Source organism: Mastacembelus armatus, chromosome 8, assembly GCF_900324485.2.
Source record: "Mastacembelus armatus chromosome 8, fMasArm1.2, whole genome shotgun sequence".
Lineage (NCBI taxonomy): Eukaryota > Metazoa > Chordata > Actinopteri > Synbranchiformes > Mastacembelidae > Mastacembelus > Mastacembelus armatus.
The window spans coordinates 4,298,119-4,310,547 of NC_046640.1; the positions used below are offsets into that span (position 1 = coordinate 4,298,119).

The 12,429-nt window shown below is 39.6% G+C and overlaps 1 protein-coding gene across 1 annotated transcript; it reads left to right on the plus strand.

Annotated features, from left to right (window-relative positions):
• Nucleotides 1-56: 56 nt before the first annotated feature.
• LOC113140506 (keratin, type I cytoskeletal 13-like) lies at nt 57-7,705 on the plus strand. The gene is made up of 8 exons (XM_026324349.1): nt 57-62; nt 4,497-5,051; nt 5,228-5,310; nt 5,422-5,578; nt 5,662-5,823; nt 6,210-6,335; nt 6,515-6,738; nt 7,600-7,705. The coding sequence occupies exons 1-8, from the start codon at nt 57-59 to the stop codon at nt 7,703-7,705; spliced, it is 1,419 nt and encodes a 472-aa protein (XP_026180134.1).
• Nucleotides 7,706-12,429: the final 4,724 nt, after the last annotated feature.

Here is a 12,429-nt window from a genome sequence, read left to right on the forward strand (position 1 = left end):
GTGTAACACAAGTGAAAATTCTGCCCAAAAGAAAGAGCTATACAGCAGACTTCAACATGCAGGTAAGAAAGTCTGCAGCTGCAAAGTTTGTAGTGAGTGTTGGCGTTCAGGCAAACTGAGAGAGGATATGTCGCTTCACCTTCCCCCCAGATACCATGTTGGCATAGTTGTTTAACATTACTTGACATGGATGACTGAATTTCGTAATGCATTTCTGCATGTTGGGCAGCATGATGGATTAATGGTTAGAACTGTTGCCTCACAGCAAGAAGGGTTCACAGCTGCCTTTCTGTGTACAGTTTGCATGTTCTCCCTGTGCTTATGTGGGTTTCTCCAGGTACTCTAGTTTCCTCCCACAGTCCAAAAACATGTATGTTGGGTTGATTGGTGGTGTGGAATAAGCAGGTATGGATAATGGATGGATGGAGGGACTTCTGCTAGTTGTTATGCCTAGCCTACATTCTTCATAGGCTATTTTATACTATAATTAAACTAATTAGAAATGCCATTTATACACCAAAGTCACTTATATGTGTTTTTTTCTTCTGTTTAATAAGGCTGTTGTTGCTAAAACCGACTTATACTCCGGTGCAATTTATAGTCCAGAAAATACGGTATGTTGTGGGAGACAAAGTTTCTAGGTCAGTTTAAACAGGACTTATATTATGAAGGAATCTTCATAAGAACAGAAGGAATGATTACAACAGTGTTCATACAGACTGCTGACTGTTGTAATCCCACTCTGGGTTTAAGTATTGTGCTTCTCTTTTTTTGTTACTGCATACGTGCTTTTTAAAGATGCCTCCACTAGAGGGAGTAAGCTCAGTTTAAAGTGTGAATGCTACATAGCCACACATCTAATCATCTAATCAACATTCCCAGAGCACAAAGTAGGTCCTAGTGACAAATTTCTAAAAACATTCTTAGAATTGTGGACATTTTCCAACAATTTCCCTTACAATTTAAGCTTCGATCTTAGTAAAGATAAAAGTTATTAATGCAGCATCTTAACCCTTGAAAGAGCTTCTAGGGTGAAAAATGTTAGGAGTAGGGTGGAGCACTTTTAAGACTTAAGAGTTTCTTAAGCAGTGGGGAAAATGCTGCAAAGACAAAGAGGGAGAAGAAATGTGTTTGAATGTGAGTTAAAAATTAAGCTTCAAATCATCACAACTCACTTTTTTGGCAACTATGAAAATGCAACACTGGTCACAAAAACAACTAGTACAGCATCTCAGAAGCTCATATCATGTCACAGTACATTTCATTTCCACTGGACATTCACACCTTGCAGGCTCACAAAAAGGCAGATATGGATTCAGTGTTGTCGGAGTAATTGATGTCTCACACATCTGAACTGTTGCACTGTAAGAAAATGAAGTGGTATATGTAAATAGAAAGAGGTTCCATGTTGTTTCCAGTGCTGACCAAAAACAGCATTGACGCTTTTCTCACTTTTTAATAAATTAAAGGTTTGTGATTAAGGTAAATTAAAAAAAAAATTAAAAACAGGCCTACTTTTTTAAGTCTTATAACATATCATGAATGTGTGTGTGGAGATGTGTGTATGTGTATTTTTTTAAACCAATTACAGTCTTTTAAAAGATGATCAAACCGAAAAGTAAGTAAATAATTTTTTAAGCAAAATCCCGAGCTCTCTGAGTGGATTCTTTATGAATAAAATATTTGGTCATGTAGTACATGTAGAAGACAAATTTAAAACAGAAAAAGAAATAAATTAGAGTGCATAAAGTTGATGGTCTTGATGGTTTTTAAACTTGTAAACTTTTTTTAACTTTAAATTGGCCTCAACTTTCATAAATGTTAACTGGGTCTAAGCAATTCTGAACAAGGTGTTTGATCAGGTCACCTGAGCTTCACAATCCAGCAACATAAAAATGAAATGAGCATTTGAAGCACTCTGAACCAGTCTGCCAATTTACAAATATTTGCTTTCAGCGAAACTGAACAGACTGGCTCTTGCTGCTGTAATTCATCACATCAACAGTTCTGTGTCATTTGCTCCTGTAGGGAGGAAAGACACTGTCACTGAAGTTTCTTTGGTATTTATCAGTTATGAGGGTATTGTAAATTTGACCTGGGGCTATATTCATAAAAATTCCAACAATCCTCTCAGAAAGTTTCAAACCCTCCTTTTGTCTTCAGGTCAATTTGACCCATTTTCAGAAGTTAATATGTGATAACTTTGGTTTTCTTCCCTATAATTAACTAAAAATGACATAGATGGTTCCCTACTATAAGTGTAAAATATATGTTAATATGTTGGAAACAAGTTCACTAAAAAGGTGAAACAAAAAAATTGGTGATCATATACCTCATGCTTTATAAGCAGTCAAAACAGAATGGGTAATGGGAACCTGGGAGGACAAACGGTGTGTCGTATTGTCTTCAAATTTACTACATACCTTCTACCCTGAAAATGGGTCAAATTGACCTGAAGACAACAGGAGGGTTAAAAACATTCAGCTAGGAGTCCACCCTAAGAGCTCTTTTAAGGGTAAATATGCTGCATGAATAATTTTGGTTTTTGTTGTTGATTGTTGGGAAACACCCACAGGTCTGAGAATTTTCTTCACTATAGGACCTACTGTGGTCTATGAATGTTTATGAGTACAGCCCCTGGTGTTGCTTTGGCTCCTGAACCAGTTTCACAGGCATCAGAGCAAAACATGAAGGTCTTGAAAGTCTTTGCTGGGATAACACAGGTTGAAAATGACCTTAGTTCATTAGCTTACCAAAAACTATGTATTGTGCACTGCAGACCTCTAAATATTTTACATGGTCTAAATGATCACAAGTCAAAAAGGTGTTCTCACATACTTATGCAACATTAAATTATGTTCTGGTGCTTTTTGTGACACACTGGACAGTTTCAACACTTTAAGGCCTCTAAAACATGAAACTATCAACATTACATGTAAAAGAATCACTCTTCACTTGAAATAATTCAAGCTTGTGGAAATATTTAGCCTTAATATGTGACAGGCACAATTGCTGCATTTTAAAGGTGCACAAGAAAGACTGCTGTAATTTGTTAACAAGTATAGCAACTATTCCTATTTAAATACAGTGGGTACAGAAAGTATTCAGATCCCTTTAAATTTTTCACTCTTTGTGTCATTGCAGCCATTTGCCAAAATCAAAAAAGTTCATGTTATTTCTCATTAATGTACACTCAGCACCCCATCTTGACAGAAAAAAACAGAAATGTAGACATTTTTGCAAATTTATTAAACCTCTTCCAGAGTGCTCAGGACCTCAGACTGGGCCGAAGGTTCACCTTTCAACAGGACAATGACCCTAAGCACACAGCTAAAATAACAAAGGAGTGGCTTCGGAACAACTTTGTGACTGTTCTTGACTGGCCCAGCCAGAGCCCTGACCTAAACCCTATTGAGCATCTCTGAAGAGACCTGAAAATGGCTGTCCACCAACGTTCACCATCCAACCTGACAGAACTGGAGAGGATCCCCAAATCCAGGTGTGAAACACTTGTTGCATCATTCCCAAGAAGACTCATGGCTGTACTAGCTCAAAAGGGTGCTTCTACTTCTACTACTAAAGGGCTCTGAATACTTTCCGTACCCACTGTAAATGTCAGTGTTAAATGATGTGTCATCTCCTCCAGCACCTCATCCATCACTGACACCAAAGTGAACTCAATTAAATATGTACAATGAAGTACAATGATAGTCATCTCGACACCCCTCCTGTTTTTAATCTCTGTGAAATATTTGAGATGTTCTAGTCCTCGGGGCTCTGTTACAGTTGCAGGGCTGATTTGGAGGCAGTGCCTAATTTTGAACCAGTTCTTTTGAACTGGTGATAACTTGGCATCAACTCTGAAATATTGTTAAAATTCTGTTTTTTGGGCAAAAGAGACATTAAATAGAAGGTTTTTACATGTAGTATTTGTGTTCTGTGTGATGTACAGGAAGACCAGTGGGAAAGGGGACTGAATAAATGGGTGAAACGTACTATGTTCCTATATCGACATTTAATTGTGAACAGGTTGTTTCTCATTAACTGGTTTGCTGAAGTAGTTTATTATAAATTACTTTCCTTTATTTTTTCTGTTAGTGCTGAAATATGTAAGGAGTTTCTTTTCACCAGGGGCAGGACATGAACCTCCCGTCCTGTGACAGTGTAGTTACTAACATCAACATTAAGTTGTTGACCTATACACTGTGCTCATGCTGGAGAAACAAAGCACTACTTACAACTAAAGTCAGACACAGTGGAGCCGGAAAGACTGAGACATGTAAAGTGATGTCATTACATGGCTGTGTGGTGGCTCTCCAGCCCATGGAAAAGCAAACTGGTTCTTAATAGATTTGCAGGTTGAACCAGCTCTGACCTGGCTCTAGTACCAGCTCTGAACTAACACTTAGTTCATGTTGGTCAAAAAGGGGTATGTGTGGACTGACAGAACTGGTCCATCAGGTATAAAAAGCCTATGAGCTGTTGGGCCCCTGCAGGGATGGGTTGTCCTGGGGCAGAAAGTGTTGAAACCCACCAGACCTGCTGAACCTTACAGGCGACTACCCCCTCTGGCCTCTTTCAGAGGCATAAAAGAAGCCACCATCCCAGCAGCTCCTGACTCCCTCTACTCAGAGCTGACGATCAGACAACCAGCAGCCATGACCTCCTTCACTACACACAGCAGCTACCTCTCCTCTCCCATAAGGAGCTCCATCATCTCCTCCTCTCAGCAGGTGGGCCGCAATGGTGTCGGCAGTGTGTATGGGGGAGCTGGAGGGTCTGGAGTCCATGTCTCCAAGGCCTCTGTTTCCTCCTCCGGTGCCTTCCAATTGGCTGATGCCCTCAATGCCACCGATGGACCTTTCAATGAGAAGGCCACCATGCAGAACCTCAACGATCGTCTGGCCTCCTACCTGGAGAAGGTTCGCTCCCTGGAGAAGAAAAACAGTGACCTAGAGCTGAAGATCAAACTATTCCTGGAGAGCAAGGCCAAGCCAGAGGCTCATGACTACACCAGCTTTAGCAACCGCATCAAAGAGACCCAGGACCAGGTGAGTGCAGAAAAACCTTCTGACAGGCAGCCCTGTGAGCAGGAAACAGCACAGTTTAGACATAGGCCCTCTTAACTCTGACTTTAGGCTAAACAATTAGACCTGATTTAGATCTAATGTGACCTTTTACTTAAACTGCCATCAATCAGAGTTTTTACCTTCTTTTCTCTGCTCAGCTCATTGCTGCTACTAATCAAAACGCCTCCATAGTCCTTGCCATTGACAACGCCAAACTGGCCACAGATGACTTCACAGTCAAGTAAGTTTGACTCAGAATTCAAACAGAGACTGTGGAACCATCAAGAAACCTTTACCTGTCTTTTGTGAACAGTCCGATTTGCATCAGTCATGAACAAATGTGATTTCTCAGGTATGAGAACGAGCTGGCCATGCGTCAGTCAGTGGAGGTTGACATCGCCAGGCTAAAGAAAGTCCTGGATGAGTTGACCCTGAACAGGGCTGACCTGGAGATACAAGTGGAAGGTCTGAGGGATGAGCTTATCTATCTGAAGAAGAGCCATGAGGAGGTGAGACCAGTGAAACCAGAAGAAATAAAACATAACAAATAAACAGATAAAGACATGGGAGTATGATCAATGTTCTTCTACAGGACCTGCTGGCTCTGCAGGCTCAGGTGGGAGGTCAGGTGAACGTGGAGGTGGACGCAGCTCCTCAGGAGGACTTGGCTGCAGTCATGGCTGGAATCAGAGAACATTACGAGAACACTGCTGCCAAGAACCGCAAAGAGCTGGAGACCTGGTTCCAGGCCAAGGTAAGACGACCTCTCCCCCAGACCACAGTCTTATACTCAAGATTTAGGTTTTTAAGTTTTAGGAATTTTGCCTGTTTGTGTGTCATTTTTAAATAAAAATAAAGAACTTTTGTCAATTTTTGCATAAAAATTAAAACTGAAAATTGATGTTTGAAATTTCATCTGTAGAAAAAGATTGAAAGCTACAGAAAAGTGTCAAATAAACCTTCTTTGTTTAGTAAAATGCTAAACAGGCAGGTCTAAAAGTGGAACATTTCTTTTGTATTGAAACTAACATTTAAAAATATGTAAGACATTTGTATTTGATGATGGTTAGCGGGCAAACACTGCAGCACTCTGGTATTCCTATATTTGATCAATAATATCTTTAATATGTGTGTCCACAGACTGCGGAGCTAAGCAAAGAGGTGGCAGTGAGCACCGAGACTCTGCAGATGTCCAAGTCTGAGGTTGGAGAGGTCAGAAGAACTCTTCAGACTCTGGAGATCAAACTGCAGGCTCAGATCAGCAAGGTGACAAATCACAAAATCCAATAAATGCATCTACTCATCACCTATATGCAGATTTGCACACCATTTACTGCCAGGAAAAGAGTTGAAAAGTTTCAAATAAAAATGCTTACATTAAAACAAAAAAAATTAGTTTACTGACTCAAAAGTAAAATCAACATCTTCCCTGTTTCAATGAACAGAAAGGAGCTCTGGAGGCCACCCTGGTTGAGACCAACACCCGGTACGCCAACATGCTGACAGGCTTTCAGAGGCAGGTGGTGTCTCTGGAGGAGCAGCTGGCGAATCTGAGGGCCGACCTGGAGAACCAGAGGGTCTCGTACGCCAAATTGCTGGACATCAAGACCAGACTGGAGCTGGAGATCACGGAGTACAGGAGGCTGCTGGATGGAGACACTGATGAGAGGTGTGTACATACTGGTTAAAAATTATACTTCAGAGCTCTTTTATACATCTTGAATAAAATGGACAAAATTCACTAAACTACCATACCCAAATCATTTCAATACATCAGAACAGGCAAGCATTTGTTATTGTGTCTGTGTATTTCTACATGTTTTTAATGTTGCAGAAAAAATTTAGAAATGATCAAAATAAAGATAGCAAGTATCAAAATTTCAGACATAAGTTATCATTTTACTTGCTAGTGCAAATTTATGGCTTAATATAATTTTTTGACATAATTTGTTTCTTAACTATTAATGATATATAAGTCATAATTATCCATCCATCCATCCATCATCTATAGGGATCAGCTGGAGCCTATCCCAGCTCTCTTTGGGTGAAAGGCAGGGGTACACCCTGGACACAAGTCAGAATTATCTGCTGGGAAAATTCAAGAAGTTTTTTCCAGATGTTCAGAAATGTCAGATTTAGACAATAGTGTTTACTCAAGGACTTTAGTCATTTATCAAGTGATTAAAATGTCAAAGTGGCACACCTAGAGATTGGTGTCCTTTTGGGAGCGTGCTGTCGATTACTAGCAAAAAATAAAATTCACTAACATTAGGCAAAAACAAAACCACACAGTTTGATATACCTTTTGTACATATGGTCATAAAAATATTGCCTTTTCTCACACTGATGAGTCCAAATGGCCCAGAATTTTAAACCTAACTTTAAGAACTTAGATATTTTACTAAATACAAATGTTCATTTTAATTCTCATCAGACTGTTTGTAACAAGGAAAAGAAGACAGGCAAAACAATAAAACAAAAAAAAACAGGATAAACTCAATGTCTTTCTTTATACACTGTGTTTCTGCAGCACCCTCACCACCACCACCACCACCACCACCAAGACCACCAAGGTGGTGACCATTGTGGAGGAAGTCGACTCCTCTGGAAAGATCATTTCTAGCACCACCAATTAAACCAAATGTGAAAGCAACAGTCCCTCAGTCCACTAAGATCCTATAAGACCTATAAGTCTGTGCACATTGATGAGGGGCTGCAATAAAACTCAAGTCTGTCACTATTACTGTGGCCCATGTCCTTTTTTCACTGACATCTAGGAAATATGCATTATAACAATACATAAAGAGAAGAGGAGCGAAACTAATACTGACACTTTTATCTGCTTTAACAACTAAAGTTGTTAAAGTTGCAGGATATATTAAATTAATAAAATACTTAAATTGTATTGTGTATTGACTGACCTTGTGTAACATTTTGATCAGTTATAGACTTTCAGTAAATCAAATAATGGCAAATTAAAAGTTTATTTATTATTGACAAGCTGAATTTTAAGATATTGTAGCTAAACAGCTGGAAAACATAGGCGGTTATCACTGACATGAGAAGGACGTGCAGCACAAAGACCTTACGAGGAGCAGAGACAGCAGAAAAGATCTTCGGTTGTTCTGCTGCCTCCATGTAACAAAACAATGAAGCACAGTGCAGCATTGCCACAGGGCGCTCCCACACATCCACCCAGTCAGAGCATCAGGACCTTCTCTGCCACGCTGTACAACAACTTTTCAGCACCAAATGGTCCACACAAAATCATATTGCACTTCTGAGTTAGACAGGATATAGAACATATATTTGTAGAAATAACAATAAAGAAGCTTGAACTTGAACAATGAAGCATCTCTATGTGCCCAGGCCATAACACTGTTATGTGTGTCTGGGGCGCCCTCATGTGGTGGTTGTGGTAGTAATGCAGTATTTTAAACTTTACAGCAGTTCTCTTTTCTGTCACCAGATGTCAGGGTGTCCTCACTCTGCAGTGTGTGGATGTAGAAAGGTAACCCACAGCAGCTTGTGAAAAGTTCAGTTTACTCCCTGCAGCTGCAACTCCTCGCCATGTTACACTACTAAGCATTGCGTCAAGTGCCACTAACCCACAGGACATGCATGTGTGTCCAGTTCTAAGCTCTTGCTTAAGGCATATCATATCTAAAATATGTCTTTTTTTCTGTGAAAATATGATTCAAAAAGTTACTATTTTAAAAATGTACAAATATGAAGTGGAATTTTATGTTTGTGGTTTCCTCAGTATGTGACTTCACATGTAAAAAATATGTCAGGGGGTGAGAAGCATGCGTGGAGCAGAAGATTCATCAGTTGCATAAACTGTGCAGGAAGAAGTCAGGAAGAAGAATATTCACATAATCCAGTTGAAATTCATATTGTCAACGCCTGATGATCCAACCATCAGTAACACTTATGTCATGCAAGAGAACCAAAAAAACAAAACAAATGGAATTAGCTCAGCTATTAAAATGATGGCAGACATAGATATTAGATTAATTGTTTATGTACATCAATAAATACCAGATTTTGTTCTATATTTCTTTAATCTCTTAATCTGCCATCTTTAAGCACCCTGAGATAGACCTGGCTGCAGACAGACACTATGGGTTGTGACCAGGATTCTGCCACTGCCAATTTTTTCGGAGAAGTAGGGTTATGCATAGGGTTATTGCTAGGCCTAATTACTAATCCTAATCCCTACCATAACCATAACAGTACCCCTGTTGAAGTTAACTTTCAGCTAATGCTTCCAAATTCCTGCCAAGGTCAGCAATTTGGCATTTTTGTCTGCAGCCAAGTACACAGAATGTGGAGCAGGGCAGGGCCAGATATCAGACTTTTATCATATCTACTGTCTCACACAAAAGCAATGGACCCTGGAACTGGGCACTATGCAGCAATCAGCGACTGCTCATGAAACAAACGTAGTGCAGTAAAGGTCACAGTGGTCTAAACTTACAGTGGCCTAAAGGCAATGCACATAGAAGAGTGAACACACAGATACCATGAGAAACAAGCTCAAGATCCAGAAATGCGGTACATTCCCAAACACACAAACTGGGCCTGAAGCCAATCTGTAGGTCGTTGTGCCTGGTTGGTGTGATCACTAATCCACTGATGACTCAGGGTGTGTCAGTGCAGAATGAAGCTACCCTCTGGCAGCAGCAGATTCCAACAAATACTGAGCTCAGTGCTGATTGATTTATTGGCTCATGGCAGTGCCTTTTGTGTGTTTTCAAGAGTTTCAGGTTAACATTACTGAATGTGAAAACACATGATACTTAACTGTGTGACAGATTTGCATATTAATTGTTTCCAGGATCTTTTACCTTCCCCTGGATTTGCAAAATAGACACTGAAAATTACAACAGAAAGAAGTGAACACTGTTAGAATAAAATATAACAAAACTAAATTACTTCAATTTCAATTCAATTTCAATTTCAGTTTATTTGCACAGTACCAAATCACAATACAATCATCTCAAGGCACTTTACAAAAAAATAAAAAAACCCAACAAATCCCTTATGAGCAGCACTTGGCGACAGTGGAGAGGAAAAACTCCCTTTAACGGAAGAAAAAACCTCCAGCAGAACCGGGCTCAGTTTGGGCGGCCATCTGCCTCGACCGGTTGGGGTGAGTGGATAGAGCAGAGAGAAAAGAACAGCAACAATAAACAACAAATAGACACTGCAGGTTGGTGGGACCAGTAACTGCACATCAGCGATATACAGCTCCAGGACCAGGGACACCTGCAGAAGGTACAGAGAGAGAGAGAGAGAGAGGGAGGGAGAGAGCACAAACTAGGGGAGAGAGAGAGCAAACTAAGGTGCTTTACCCTCTGATGCCCCTTAATGTAAACATTAACGCAAACATAAACTTTTGTGAAGGTGCATCAATGGGTTAATAAGGCTAATTATTTCCAACACATTACATCAGAGTGTAAACCATATTGTTATTTAATTATTATAGTGTTTCAGCTGTAACCTGGTCCTGATTGCATTAGCCTGGTCTTTGATGTGGTTCAAATCAAAGGACATTCTGAAGTTTTTTCCCAAAATTTATTTTTGGTTTTGGTCAACTATTTGGATGATGAATTAATAATTTTAGTAAAATTTTAAACAGTAATACCAATTTGATGATTTCAGCTCTTTAAATGCAAGAGGTTGCACTTTTCCTTGGTCTTACATTAAGGTTTAGACTTAACATTTGCTTTAAGACCATAGGGGGACCAAAGAAGAAATGCTGTTTTCAGCTACTTTAAACTTTGCTTTTCAGCAACAAATTTCCTGTTTCATTAAACAGGAAATTACCTTCCAGATGAACTACACAAAACATAATTAACAATTGACTTATAGTGTATATGAAGTGAAATGCACAAACTACCCAGCAGTATCGAAAATTATGATCCCCATTTTGACCAGCTTTACCATTAATGAACAAATTAGTGCATCGGCTATTATAGTACAATATTTTTATATGCATTATTCAGCATAATTAGGTCGTTTTAGTTTTAGTCATGAAGGCATTGTGGAGATCTGTGAATCTCACTGGTGATGAAATGGTATGAAGATATGGACAGACTCTTAAATGCTTCTCTGTGTAGCAGATGTTTATTTGGATTTACTGTTTTGACCTTGGCAGGAATGCTACGTACTTGGTGGACAGTAAATAGTAGTCAGAATCTCACAGTATTTGAAGATTTGCAGTAATAAGTCTGCTAAATTCAGAGCTGTAAAGCAGCTTCTTCAGCCTGTTTGTAAAATGATTAGCCCAACCATCTACCATTAGGCAGCATTCATGTTGAATGAGAGGAAAGGTAGTGATGGGAAACAGTCCTGTGCTTTAAGGGCTAAATAAAGAGCATTTATTGTACATGATGAAGGTGGGGGCTGCCAGTGTTCTACTGTCTCAAACATTAAACACTAACAGAACAAAAAACACAAACATCCAATATTTTTTTAAAGAACGTGATACTACAGTACCCAGCAAACCAACTGTGTGCTAAAACATCAATGGCCAATATGTGCCATTTGAACAAAATGTGATAATGTTAAGCAATTGGTTGTGCAACTGCACAAGGCCATACTGTTCTGTTAAATAATGTGGATGTCTCTATGTGACAGATGGTTATGTAAGAAGCGAGTATGAACCAGTTTCACTCATGAAATACAAGACTTTCACCTTTATGCTTTTAACATGCTCCTTATGTTCCTTTAACAACGATTCATTATCTTGCTTTGATGAAAGCACTGTTCTTCACAGTTTGGAATGAAACTTTTCAAGTACGTTTTTGGCACGGTTGACAATCACTGCTTTGGCATGTGAAGTGAGCTGGAAACAAGCTCTTAAGGTTTAGTTTACAGAAAGACTCAGTGGACCAGCAGCAATAGATCAGAGGTGGATCACTCCTGACAGGCTCTCTAAAGCATTGCTGTCTTTAAGTCAACCACATCAGTAGGAAACAATGTGGGGTCTAAGGTCAGGACCAGTGAGATCAGGGTGTAGAAACAGGTTTGTTAACACACAAGTTTTAAGATTAAAAATGAAATCTTGTTTGCAGCGCTGATAGGGTGTGATCGACACGGCTGATCCTCTGGTGAAAGATGGATCGCAATGAGCTGGGTGTGTGGTTTGACAAAGGTTGACATCAATGAACAGGTGGTGTTGAGAATTTGATTAGCTGATCTGTACAACTCGAGGTTATATACGAGGAAAATAGATCAAATACAGTTGGCAAGCACCACCGATAGTTTTCAGGACCAGCCTGGGAGCTGTTTAAGCCTCCACTAATCTGGACTTTATGGTACAGTGGCTAGATGAAGCCTCTCCTCAGTGCAA

Excerpts from the sequence above, each read along its gene's own strand:
- LOC113140506 (XM_026324349.1), top strand. Across the intron at positions 5,052-5,227 it reads TCAAAGAGACCCAGGACCAG|CTCATTGCTGCTACTAATCA; the intron begins GTGAGTGCAGAA and ends TTCTCTGCTCAG. Across the intron at positions 5,311-5,421 it reads ACAGATGACTTCACAGTCAA|GTATGAGAACGAGCTGGCCA; the intron begins GTAAGTTTGACT and ends GTGATTTCTCAG.